Source organism: Coffea eugenioides, unplaced genomic scaffold, assembly GCF_003713205.1.
Source record: "Coffea eugenioides isolate CCC68of unplaced genomic scaffold, Ceug_1.0 ScVebR1_1478;HRSCAF=2333, whole genome shotgun sequence".
In the NCBI taxonomy this organism is placed as follows: Eukaryota; Viridiplantae; Streptophyta; class Magnoliopsida; order Gentianales; family Rubiaceae; genus Coffea; species Coffea eugenioides.
In genome coordinates this window covers 52,140-66,044 of record NW_020861883.1, presented here as the reverse complement: position 1 = coordinate 66,044, position 13,905 = coordinate 52,140, and the positions used below count along the sequence as shown (strand labels likewise).

The 13,905-nt window shown below is 35.2% G+C and overlaps 1 protein-coding gene across 1 annotated transcript; it reads right to left on the bottom strand.

Annotated features, from left to right (window-relative positions):
- Positions 1 to 11,270: 11,270 nt before the first annotated feature.
- On the bottom strand, positions 11,271 to 13,380 carry LOC113755432 (stromal cell-derived factor 2-like protein). Its single transcript, XM_027299439.1, has 6 exons — positions 13,011 to 13,380; positions 12,332 to 12,472; positions 12,134 to 12,250; positions 11,952 to 12,031; positions 11,495 to 11,527; positions 11,271 to 11,343 (listed from the first exon to the last, which is right to left on the bottom strand). Exons 1-4 carry the CDS (start codon positions 13,107 to 13,109, stop codon positions 12,002 to 12,004), a joined length of 387 nt encoding a protein of 128 aa, XP_027155240.1. The 5' UTR covers positions 13,110 to 13,380; the 3' UTR covers positions 11,271 to 11,343; positions 11,495 to 11,527; positions 11,952 to 12,001.
- Between the last annotated feature and the right edge of the window lie 525 nt (positions 13,381 to 13,905).

Below are 13,905 nucleotides of genomic sequence, written 5' to 3'. Positions count from 1 at the left end.
TTTTCTTCCATTCTGAGGGCTATTGTCGATTCATCAACATGTTGTGATATGAGCCGTAGTTTTCCACATGGTGACATCTTGCTCTATCAAAAGTCTGGAACCAGCTTAAACTACCTAGAGCTCTATCTAGTCTTTGTCTTACTTCTCCCTCATTATCCCAGTTATTGCACCAGGTCCAGGGGTTCCCTTCAAATCTTATGTCTACAAGTTCATTTTCATTAATGAAATTCTAAAGTCCTTAAAACTCTATTCCTCCCTTACCTTACCTCCCCATTTCTCCTCATTAGAAGTAATGTCATTAAAATCTCCTGCAATCAACCATCTATTTCCCTACAATGTCTTTCTCCTCTTCATAACTTGCCACTGATTCCTTTTAATTTGATCCTGACAACATGCATAGATGCCCACAAACTACCAATCCATTTGTGTTTTTGGATCCATCGCATATGCTTCAATAGTAAGAGCTGATTGATTAATTTCCAACATTTTGACCTCACTGTTCCACATTAATGCCATCCCCCTGACCTTCCAGCAACATCTACTGCAAAATGTTCATTATTCTCTTCACTTTTTCCATGAAGTTAGCCTTGTTCTTTGTTTCACTCAAAAAAATCATATTGGGGGAGAGGAGGTTGCAAGCCTCCTACAACTGGAGAATTGTCAGGGGGCTCCCTGCACCTTGACAATTCCACACGAATGTCCTCATATTGATGTTGGAGGCTAGAATGGGCTGGCCTCCATCCCCTCTCTATTGTTGGCATCCTCCTTGCTAACCTTATCTATTTTATTCCTTTTTTTTACCCTGATCCTCTGATTCTACCTCTATCATGTCTTCATCCCTTAAGCTGATCCTCTGATCCTCCTTGCCACTGTTTCCTGTTTGTTGCAATTCCCATTCAATTCCTTCAAAGGCTATCTATTTTTTGCTGGTGATTTGATCAGCTTGCTCATTCTCCTTTCTTTTCTCCTAACAGCCACCCTTACTCTCTCAATATCTTCCTCATCTATCATCATTTTGTCCTTCCCTTCAGCCTTTTCAATATCTTCTTTTTGCGCTTGACTTACCTCATTCTCACTTTGGCCACTTTGTCTCTCAATGTTTGGTTTATTTTCCTACTTCTTCTCACCGTCTCCTCCTTCTCCAATATTATTCCTGATATTCAATTCTTCTATTTCTTCCCAGATGAGACTTGTTTTAGAGTGTTGGCCACTACTAGTAGCAGTTTGACTAATTCCTTCACTTTTCACCAGGGATTGCTGCTGCTTTCCTACTTCTGTCTCCTTACCAATTCTTTTTTTAACATCTGTTCCAAGAGTTGTCTCTTTCTCATTTACAATAGCTGTATCATCCATATTTATGCTTGTCTATCTCTCTACCTCTTTTTTCTCTTCCTTCACTGGCCCTCTAGGCACAAATTCTCCATCCTTAAATCCCCAAACTACTTTATCTTTATTGTATATACTTATTGTTTGGGCCTTTTTGGGAGAAACTTTTCCTCCTCCCACTCTCATCCGGGGGCCGTACTGATTTTGTTGTTGTTCTTTTCCCACTGTCATCACTGTTTCACAACTTCTTTCACTGTGTCCCATCACACCACACTTATAGTAGAAATCTGGACAATGCTCATATCTAAATGTGATCCACTTAAGTAATCCATTGAGCTTTACTGTCGTACCCCTCATCAAAGGTTGTGAGATGTCTGCCATCATCTACAGTTTAATGTGCCTTCCTTCTTTTCCCCCCTCCCCCCACTCGGTGGAATTATAACCTTTATAACCTCAGTGAACACAAACCCAATTTTCTTTCCTACTTCTTTAGATACCCCAGTGAACTGGTAGGTTCCAAACTTGCACCCACAGAAGAGCTATGTTAAAGGCTAAACTGTCATCTTCAATTCCTTCAGTCCATTCTTTGAGCACCAGAATTTGATTGTCCAGAATCCATGACCCTCCATTTAAAATCCTACTTCTATCTTCTTCCTCTGGTATGCTAAATTGGAATAAATTAGGCCCCAGTTCCACTGTTTTCAGCTCCTTAGGGTATCCCCAAGCTGCAGTCACAAAATTTTTAGCACCCACAAAGTTAGCTATTTTTTCCCCATTACTCTTCCCACTAAAGTGGCCTGACACTTCTTTATTCCTAAACCTATGTCTCCTAAGTCCAGAGCTGTCCCCCCCATCTCTCTGCTGGACAGAGCAAATTTCTGCATTATTCCTACTAGATCATCCTCCATGGTGTCTACCAAAGTTTGAGACAGTATACCACACTTTCTCCAAATATTAACCAACTAACTATTAAGTCGTGGAAGGGGAAATCAGAAGGCTATTGACCCCAGGCTGCTGACACTTAGGAAAATAAAAGTAAAGAGTACAAAGACAACACAATACTCAGGAAATAGAGTACTTGAGCTTCCTAAAAATCAAGCTGACAAAATAGGCCACCAAAACAGAAGACCCTACACTAAAGAGTACTACAAGAAATAGGGTTCTAAAGCTACCTAGCAACAGACTGAGAAAAACAAGAGGTTTGGATTTTTAGCTTAGAATTTACCTGTCATTAGCATATGATTAAGTAAGGAGCTTCATCTGTGTCCTAAGAGCTAAATGGAGCCACCACAAGAACAATAAATTCTCACTAACTTCCTTGAGTCAATCCGTGAAGGCATTGAATATGTCTTTGATGAAGTTACGATCCTGAGCTTTTGTGTTTTTGAATTTTGTGTTTGAGTTTTTGAAATTTGGAACTCTCATGAAAGAGAGAAATAACGCACTCCTCGAGAGAGAGAAGGGAAACTCTCATGTAAGAGAGAAGTTTTTTTATGTTATTTTTTGCGCATCTGACATTTGACAATGAGTTTTGTACTTTTTGAGTCCCACACTTTCAAATGATGCATGTTGGTCCCCACATTTTAGGGACTTTAATGTTTTTAGTCCCTCATATTTACAACGACAAGGTTTGACCCCTTAGATGTACAAAATGTAATACATTAGTCATAAAATTTTCACATATTCACCTAAAGTATTAATTTTGACATAAATCAAAACAAAGCTCAAATGTTAGTATTTAACATACTTAAGTTCATTTTTTTGAAATCTAGGGTATTATTGTAAAAAAATGAGATTTTTTTTAGCTTTATTGATTTTCTATTTATAGTTAATTTGGCTATGCAAAGGTGAAAAGTTTAGTTCTTGTGTTTCAAATTTGATTTGAGGTATTTAGGGGCAAAACCATTATTTTTTCTTCAAAACATATTGAATTTTAGGAGTTTTACAAATTACTTCAAACTTTTTGAATATTAAATTCTTTTTTTCCATGGGCAAAACCATCATGTTTTCATCAAAACATACATTTATTGAATGTTAAGAGTTTTACCAATTACTTCAATTTTTTGAATATTAAATTCTTTTTTCCTTTTAAATTCGAACTTTTTTTCTTTTAAGTTTGAATTGGTAGTGCACAAACTAAAATAGTTTCCTAATGAAATTCTAGCTTGAAATGGTACCAGAAGTTCTACCCAATGCTCTAAATCTGTCCTAGTTGATCGTATAATTTGCACTTGTACTCTATGGTTTATACATGTAACGGGAATATTTGGCATATTTGGTTCCATCATTTTAGATTTGTGAACAAAAAAAATGAGCTTTGGTCAATGCCTGTGTGTAGCATACCTAGCATCACCTAGTGTACTACATAATGCAAGAGCTCGAGCTAAAAATGCCTAAGATTTCGGCTCATTTTATGGAAAATATAATTTCAACTCAAACAGATGGACCATTTTATTGTCTTCGAGAAAAGGACTAATAATGGATATGTCTGTTCCAGATGTGATAATAAACCAGTTCCATTTTTAAAGCAAATTATATACACATTTTGCTCTTTTTTAGAAAAAGTAAATTAAAACAAACGTAGAAGATTGAAATTCATTTTCATGAGAAATTCACAAGGAAGTGAATTTTTTAGTTTCCAAGGAGATGCATAAAATGCAAAATCAATCAATAATATTAAAATCTGTCAAATCAGCCCAAATTGGTTTACTAATGGGATGTGTCTTAATAAGTTACAACGTTTCACTTTAGCCAATGATCCAATAAGATGAATAACTGGAACAAGGGTATCAAATTTCTTTATAGAATTATTGATTAGAAATGAATTTTCTTGCATTTGACTCTATATAATTGAATGATTATTGCACACGTAAAAGATAGCCCATAAAGTTAACAAAATAATTGGGTTATTGATTTATATAAACCCATCCAAAGTGAAACCAAAGATCAAAATTACATTGCCAAAAATTGACCAGGTAAATTATTCTTTTTTTCATCAAAAGAAGTGCCCCATTTGAAATTAGAATGGATTTTCTTTGATACCTAACAGTGTATGAAAGGGTTTTGAACAACCATAGACTAGCTTAAAAATACTTAGCAACGACTTCTACAAGATGTTCCTTTTTATCATAAAAATATTTTTGTTCAAGAAAGACTCCAAAAGATGTTGACCAAAAATGAGAAGATTGCTTATGAAGAAAGATGAAAATGAATTTTTATTCACATACATGAGAATTATACAACAAGATGATTAATTTTAATTTCTTTTTGGTGAAAAATCAAAACTTGGTTTCAATGACAAAAAATTAGTAGAATGGTGAAAATGGATATAATTGGATTAAAGATTATTTGTTTCTTTTTATTTTGTATGATTTTGTACATTTAATTAATTAACTCTACGAGATTACTACAGCATCATTCCCTATTTCTTTGGACTCTCATACTAATTTGTTTGTATTTACCTCGTTTTTAAACTCGGACCGGACCGGGAACCGGCCAATTGTCTGATCCGAGTTAATTTTTAAAAACCGGAAAATTAAGAACTCGGTCAAACCAGGTAAAAAACCGGGTTTGACCCAATTTGACCGGAAAAATAAGAGCCGGGTAAAAACTTACAACCTTCTTTAGTTACTATTTTCTTTTCTCAAAGCTAACATTCATCCGGGAAACTTCCATGCGCAGGTAGGATTTTGAACTCTTCTTTTGCGTACTGGGCTACGGCCCGTCATAGAATAATTGGTCAAATCTTTCAGGTCCAACGTATACAGGAGGTTCAGTCAACAAAAGAAGATAACAACATTCGTGTTAGATCAATTCTTTTTTTTTTTTTAAAGGTCAAAATATTTTTAATATTATGTTTTGACCCCTAAGTTATTAAAAATTATTAATATACCTCGAATATTTCATACTTTATAAATGTTGTCTTAAAGTTTGGTGTTATTTTTCAATTAAATCCATAATTTTAATTTTAAACTTGTTAATGTTCATTAAATAATATAAATTGCTACTTGATTATTCTAATTTCTTTGTATTTTCTTGTTAAATATATTTGAAACATCAAATATATATGAATATACCTTTATTAATATTAAAATATTATTAGGTATTTTACATATAATATTTTAATTTTTAAATAATTTTTATTTATGACATCATCCGGTTCAACTCCGATCGAACCCAGTTGAACCTATTGACCCCTGACCCCTGAGTTCGACCGAGTCGATACTCGGTCCGGTTCTGAAAACATAGGTATTTACAAGTACAATTATATTTCCGGAAAGACGGTACGAGGAAAGTGAAGTATATGAGACCATTTTGGAATTTGAATTGATCAATGACTCATTGAAGATTGTATTTTCCAAAATCAGAAATACTAATGAATCGTTGGGTGATGAAACCCTTTCGAGTAATCAAGGAATACCTATTTGTGGCCTTTTCATCAATGAATCTCGAAAGTTGCTCTTGTTCCCTTGGGTATTCTGAGAACTAGTTCCACGTCCTCGTGCGATCTTGGAGCTATTTGTCTACTGCCAGAAGATTCCCTATGACACGTTCCACAAACTTGGAAAGGATGTACTCCACGAGTCCTCACCATGATTTTATAGGTACAAATTTGATGAACTAACCATGTACAATAGCTCTAATGATGTAAGTAGGACTGCAAACGAGTCGAATCGAATCGAATTTTAACCTAATTAAGTCAAGTCTTGACTTAGTTTTATCAAATTCAAACTCAAACTCGATGAATTGCCAATTTAAAGTTCGAGCTCTAGCTTCACTCAAATTCGAGTCGAGCTCGATAAAATAAAAAATAAAAATTTTATTTTTTAAAAAATAAATACAATAATATTTTTTCTTAATAAATAATAAAATACTAAGAATATATAGGCAATTTTACTATTAAAATAAATAAATAAATATATATACTCGAGCTCGCGAGTCAGCTCTCGAGCTAATGAGTTTAATATTTTTGAATTTAAACTCGAGTTCGAGTTCGATTTGGCCAACTCGAATTCGACTCGAGCTCAATATTGATCAAAGTCAAGTCGAGCTTGTACTCTACTTGCGAGCGGCTTGATTTGTGAGCAGTTCGATTCATTTGCACCTCTAGATGTAAGGAAGTGCAATGAGGTGATTAAAATTCCACAAAATCGCCTTCATGAGGGATTTAGAAAATTTTGGGAAATTTGGGGATTTTTAGGTATGGAGATTTTGACATGTGAAAATGTATTTTGAAGGATGGAGAGTAAGATTATGGAGTCAATTTTTGGAGACAACAGTTGAAAATGGACGATTTTTTTTTTTTGAAAAAAGGGGCTAGGGTTTGAGGGTTTTCATCTGATATGTTAATATCACTATACTCTATTATAGATGGATCATACATTCATATTTCTATCCAATAAAAGAAGCAATTTTGTTGCGCTCATTAAGATTTAGAATCTCTAAATTAGTATAAACTATGTCTACAGCGGAGGAGGGGCAGGAATGGTTGCAAGAACAGATGCAACCGTTCATGAAGATTCATAGCCAAGATTTGGCCAAAAAAAAAATGTAAGATCCAGATTTTATCTTGTATATCATTTTTTACACCATATGTGGGGCCAAAAAAATTTATTCTATAGTTACACGTTGTTAAAAGTGAATTACACTGTATACATACAAAGTTACATCTTGTGCATTTTACACAAAATCGCTCCGAACAGTTTTCCAGATGATTGTTCGGGCCCCTTGTCCGTCTACAGCATTTTGAATTTCCAGCGTTAATGAAGGTTCAAGTGACTTTGGGTCATTCAAAATGTTTCATTATTTCTGGCGGTAACATACTACAGCCAACCGAAACTTTAATCCTTAACCAAAAAAGGATGATTTGGTTGTTGAATTGCTTTGAGTGTAGAATTGCAAATGTATAAAATCCATTTCAGGCTAATGGACATCTTTGGGGTAACGAAGAAGTGCAAATGGATAAAAACCATTTCAGGTTAACGGACATCTTTGGGGGTAACGACCTGAAACTGCCTGCTACATAAAAATATGCTTGATGTTCACAGCATGATTTACTTGCTGCAAAGACCTGTCATGCAGTGAATCGTCTGTGGGCTTTCCTCCTTGGTCAGTGATCACAACTTACAATTGTAAGTAGGCACAAAAACAATAATGAATAAATTTCGTTCTTTAGTTTTGAATATTAGACTTAGGTGCCTTCATCATTTGCAGTAACATTATGGCCAATAACTCCACATTATCAGATTCCAACAGCAGGTGAATGCGAGAAATCATTCACATACTTAGACTGTGATTATAAAGTGAGGTAAAATGTAGTAATCTCACATAAAATTAGAAACATATACATACATACATACATGTGAGAACTCAAGAAAAAAAAAATTATGCATATGCCTTGAATTTATTTTGTTTTATTTACTTTGTTATTAGAAATATTACATAAAATGAATAATTGGTTAAATTAAATGTCTAGTTGAATTTCTATAAAACCAAATGTGTGAAAATCTTCTAGATAAATGTAAGAAAATTTTTCAAGGTACATACAAATTAGAACAAACGAAATTTTGAGTCAAGGTGTGAGACAATAAAATTACGAACTCATGGCAAACAAATGAACTAAAATTAAAAGACCAAACCAACTTTGGAATTTTGGTTAAACTACCATGCAGGCTAAGGAAGTAAGGTGCATTATTTGCTAGGAAAACTTGGGCGGTGGCGGAAGGACAATCAATTGAAAATAGCCACCAAAACTAATAAGTCTAAGTGGTGGAAATGAGGAAACAAATAGGAGTCGGCTTGCTTGTTTGGGCGGTGGAACTTTTGCTGAGTCAGGTAGTGACGGAGAGCTTGAGAGATTGGAACCGAATAGAGGCCAACCAACCATCTGCTAGACTAAGCGGTGGAAGAGTAGAAATTGTCTGACAGTTTGGGGTGGTGAGTAACTCCTATTTAGACAGCTGCCAGTAGGGAACTTACTACCAAATTGCTGAGTAAGCAGTGACCGAATGAGAGGAGCTAAGAAATTCATTTGTGCACTAGTTGGGCGGTGACAAGAAGAGGAAACCAGGCAGCTCCTCACTTTTCTTTCTTTCCTTCTTTATTTCATTCTTTCTATCTGAAACCAACCGAGAGAGTGGAACTAGAGGTGAGGAGAGGAAGCTGATTAACTCCATCAGCTGCTAAGCATAAACAAACAAACGAACGCAAGGAACGGGAGAGATAGCTGGTGCAAGAGTTGAGGAACTGAGGCTAAGATTAGGAGCAGTCGGCAACCGTTAAAACTTAAAGGAAAAAGATAAAATTCTTGGTAACCTTCCTTCATTTACTGAGTATAACTGAATATATGGGCTGCATGTTAGTTTTTAGCAAAGAAAAATAAGTTTTAACCAAGGAAAAATCTGATGAAGGAATAAAATTGAAGCTGGACAGAATCTGTTGGAACCGAGAGATGGTTAACTGAATTGCAGCTTGTTATCAATGGAAAAATGGAAGAATATTATAGGAAATGCATGAAAATGTTTATTTCTGGCATTAAGTGAAGTTTAGCTATAGAAACTTGTGAAAGTTGAAACTTTGAGTTGAAAACAAAGAAAGAAACCTGCTGGAATTCTTATAGCTTCATTCGCGAGAAAAGGAACTGATATGTAGCTTATTATTCGAGATTATGGAACAATTTTCTTCTAAGAATTCAAGCTATATGTTTACACTCTTGCTCTATCTGAGAATCTAAAGTAGAGTTGATAACTTGAGTGAGAGTTTTACAAGAATTAGTTGGAAGTTTTGCTAAGCTGGCCGAAGGAGGAAAGATGGAAATTTTCCAGCTTTCTCTATAGAATTTGGTTGCAGAATCTTATCCCGTGGTTCAAACACCTTCTAACACATTAATTCCAACATACATGATGAATGTTAGATGATGGTGAGTACTGCTAAAGGAAAATTTGTTTAGTAACTACTTACCTGCTGGAAAATGTTGCGTCGAGAAGATGAGAACAGAAACGCAACTTGTTGTTTGGTATTTTGGAAACACTTACCAACAAATGCATGAGATATGTTTCGTCTCTTGTCTTAACAGATATTTGCCTTTGAAACTAATAAAAACTTCGGAAATCCTAGCTGTATTTGGCGAAGATAGCTGATGAAATCTGCTAAGATGCCGAGGGGAAGGAAATCAACTTCTGAACAGCTTTTCTTCCATTTTCCAACTCTGTAAACTTTCATAGATGATAGCTAAGACTGTTCTGTGGTTTAATAATTATGTTTGGCACCAGGAGTTAGAGTTAAACTGAAGCAATTAGAGAGGAAAAGCTGTGGACTAAGCTGCTATATTGATGGAGGAGTTAACAACTAATGCAAATGATGATGACAGATTTTGGTGAATGACATTTGATCGAGTAATTTGCTGAAACTAGGTGTCATTTGTCTTGGTTTATGCTGGACCGAAAGTACATTAAAGCACTTAGAGCTGTAAGCAAGTAAAAGAATGAAGTTTTGTTGAAAATCTGAAGTAACATTGCTGGAATTCTGATTTGTTGGCTGAAATGGTGATGAGCTAAACCTTCTATGATGTTTTTAGAGACTCTAAGGTAACTTGTTATCGCTATATACATAAAATGGCTTCTAATCGGTTAATCTTGTCTTCACAAGCATTTTAAAGATTATAAAACTTGAGAGGCTGGTGTAGTGGAATAAAATTTAATTTACAAACAGCTTAGAATCGGGCTAGTTTAAAAGGGAACCAATGGAGTGTTTCTAAGATTGAATCTTAGAATCTTGAGTGGAAAATAGATTAATCCTAATTTAAATATTTATAAATTATAATCTTAGAACATATGTATATTTCTTGGTTAAAATGATAAAGTCAATAAGTTTCGAGATAAAATGTAGAATAAATAGTGAATATATTATATTTTGTATTTTAAAGTCAAACTTGATTTTAATAGTTCAAATAATAGGGTAATAAATAATAAGTGAACATCTACAAATCACGTATTTACACTACAACAAAAATGGCCTTTAACGGCATTTAAAAGTGTCAGTATAGATAATCTAACCTGACACTTTATCTATCCTCACACCTAGGGCGAGTGTTGTCCCTTCCAATGTGGGGATAGACTCATACTATTCAACATGTCAGGAAAACTATGTTGTTATAACATCCCATCTGCCAACAAAATTCCTTTTTCTTGATAATTGAAAGTGTCAGGATAGGTATAGTACAACATTAGAATATCGAATTCTATGCTGACACTTTTAATTGTCAGGAGTTTTTTTTTTTTTTTTTGAGATAGAAGCAACCTGCAGGTAATGCTCCCTGCTATACATTCCGTCAATCAGAAACCCAAAGGACTTTTAAAATTATCCCAAAGAACAGAATGCATATAAGATAATATGCTATGATGCAAAAATCTAGAAACATCAAACTTGAGCAGTACTGTGATTATGAGAACTGAAAATGCCAACTCCCATAAGCAAGAGGAGATTGTCATCATGTTTCATACATCAAAAGCAGAATGCAAATGAGACTAAATGATATACAAGCCAACACACAGTGGAAAATCTCAGAATAAATGCAAGCGCACTTTGTTTATAGCAATAACAATTCGCACTCCAGCTGCTTTGGCATGAGCAATGGCCTCTTCTGTTTGAGGTCGAATTCAATCATCAGTAGCAACTACAATAACAGCAATGTCTATTACTCTGGCTCCATGAGCTCTCATTGCTCGAAATGCCTATCCAACCATTTTTACAGTTATGTTAGATAATTCATCTTGACAAAGGCCTTTTAAGATATGTCTGCAAAATCTCCAAGAAGAGCATTTGACATAAAAATTTTAAAAAAAGAAAAAAAACTTGCATGAATAAGCAGTTAAAAGTTAGAACCAGTGCTACATCATTAATTACCTCATGTCCAGGGGTGTCAAGGAAAACACAAGTTTGTGGCATGCCATCAAAAGGTACTTGTACCTTGTATGCCCCCATGCCTTGAGTAATTCCACCTGCTTCAGATGCTGCCACCTACAGTAGGTTGTCTAAGATTTAGTACCCAGCTATTCAAGTATCATAACATAAGACAGAATGAGGTACTTCTTCTAAAGTCATCAAATCATAATGGCATTACAAATAATGTACCTCAATGTGAACATCAATAAAAATAATCGATTCATACCTTGCTTTTCCTGATGTAATCCAAAAGTGTGGTCTGCCAACCCAAAAGAAAACCAGTAATATATTAGCTAAAGATTGTTATGGGACAATAAATCTAGAATGACTCTCCTAAAGATCAATTAACTGGAAGCACACAAAATGTTCATAGGCAACAATCAAATAACAAAGAAAGGTAAAATTATTTCATGGGATGAGATCATAATGACTTCAAAAAAGATCCATTTGCTATGGAAGACTAATCCAGCTATAAGAAAAATAAGTGCATGCATCAAGGAGTACAACATTAATATTGATGATAACGTATCATTTATAAGCAAAATACTGAAAATGAAACTTGGAATGACTATATCTAGACATCGCTAGACAAATCCCAATTCTCTTGATAAGGGAAGACAAGCTAATAATGTATAGCTAGATTAGTAATAATTTAATAGAGAGCCAAAACTTAAGATGGGCACCTGAACTATGTCGTAGATTGGCGTGATGCCAGTCTAAAACTGAGTTGATCTCAGCTCTTTCGAACAGGTCTGCTGGGTACCTTTTTGGTATGAAAAAGCACAAGTGATCAAAAGAGGTACGATCGAGTATCAGTTGTTGGTTTGATACCTTAGAAGCCAATAGGCATCATAGTAAGACTTACATTTAGCAAGTGGCTATGTAACCATTTTCTGGTCCTCGTGTGTTGCAGCCTGATGGTGGTACCACCTTTGATTGTATCCCCTTGTTGGGCGTTGGTATCTGGTACGGGTCTAACAATCTACAAGCCAAGTTTAATCATACCCAAACTTAGAAAATTATGATGATCTAGAAAAAATAGTTACTAGAAAAAGAAACATACCCAATAGCTGTTTGAGTCATCAACATTGGGAAAACCAGTGACGGATTGCTGCCCACTACCAGAGCCATATGGTACATCATGCGAATGCAGCCTAAACTTTGTTCTCTCATGCATCAACTTGATCACTGACCCATAAGTAATCTACCAAAATCACAGATGCTGAACAAAATAAGAATGACTTAGCACAAAGCCCCATTATACAACTATTAGAACTCAAAGCATCATACACCATTTTTTATTTTCGCCACACAACAGAAACCTCAAACTATAAAACAGGAAAAAAAATCAAATTTAATTCATAAATCAGCTCTTTAAAAAATCCAAATAGCAATTTTTAACTGACACCCAGCTAGATTTTCAACAAAGATTATCGAGGCATTTCATCAAACATGTCAAAGGCTATTACTAATTCTACACAAACAACTCCATTTCCTCTTTCCCTGTCCTCTTTTAGCTTATAAACCTCTGAAGCGCTATAATTTATAACCATCACATGCCTATAATAGCACAAACTTGGTCAAAATTTTGAACCAAAAATAACTATAAAACAACTTTCCGCGTACAATTTCAACAAATAGGGGGAAACAACACACACACACACAAAGATGCACCGCATATCTGTGCAACTACAGGAACGAAAAACCATGAATTTGAAATAGTAAGTGGGCTTTTGGCTTACCTGGACGCCTTCGGAAGCGGTAGAGATGGGGGAAGAGGTGAAATCGGAGTCAAGGGTAAGAAAAAGGAAAATGACGAGACCGAAAAACGAGATTGCCATTAGTAAAAGTAAGCCAATGAACCAGGTAGTTTGCCAAAAGGGCAAATTGAGATTGGACTTGGAAGACAATTCTCGATAAACTATTCGAGTCGGGGGAGAAATTTGTTGAGCCGAATTCGAAGAAGAAGATGATGATGACCCGGAAGTAGGTTTCCTTCGAGAGAGATTTTGTTGCTGATGCTGCTGTTAGCTGCTTGAGGGAGCCACGGTTGAAGCTTCATGGAAACTGCTGCTTGGCTGCTACCCATTTTTCCCACCAACTACATCGGAATCTGACAACAGAGAGATAGAGAGACAGAGAGAGGGTAGCTGGAAATGGTGGAGCTGGAAAATGAAAATTTTGAGTAAGTGTTTTGGCCGGCAGAATGAAAATTTTGAGTGTTTTAGGGCGAATGAATCTTCCGCCAAAATCAAACGATGCCTTTAGTGTCTTTCTTTTTTTTGGTGTATCTCATATTTTCTCAAGTGTCATGTTAGATAGTCTCAAGACACATTATTATTTTTATATCTAATAAAATAAAAAAAATTAGAGTATATATTATTGAATTGCTAATAAGTGTCATGATAGGAGTGCTATAATGACACAAACCAACAAGTGTCCTTACAGATATGTTAGGAAAGGCCATTTTTGTTGTAGTGTTACCTTGGAATTATTAACTTGTCCCAGGAAGTAGCTGTGAGCCAGGAAACAAACCCGAAACTCGAGAGTAATTTATTTGGGTATTTGGTGAGTGTTTCCACATTTGTGTGTTTAAATTGCCTATATGTTGCTTAAGTGATGTTTATGTGATTATGA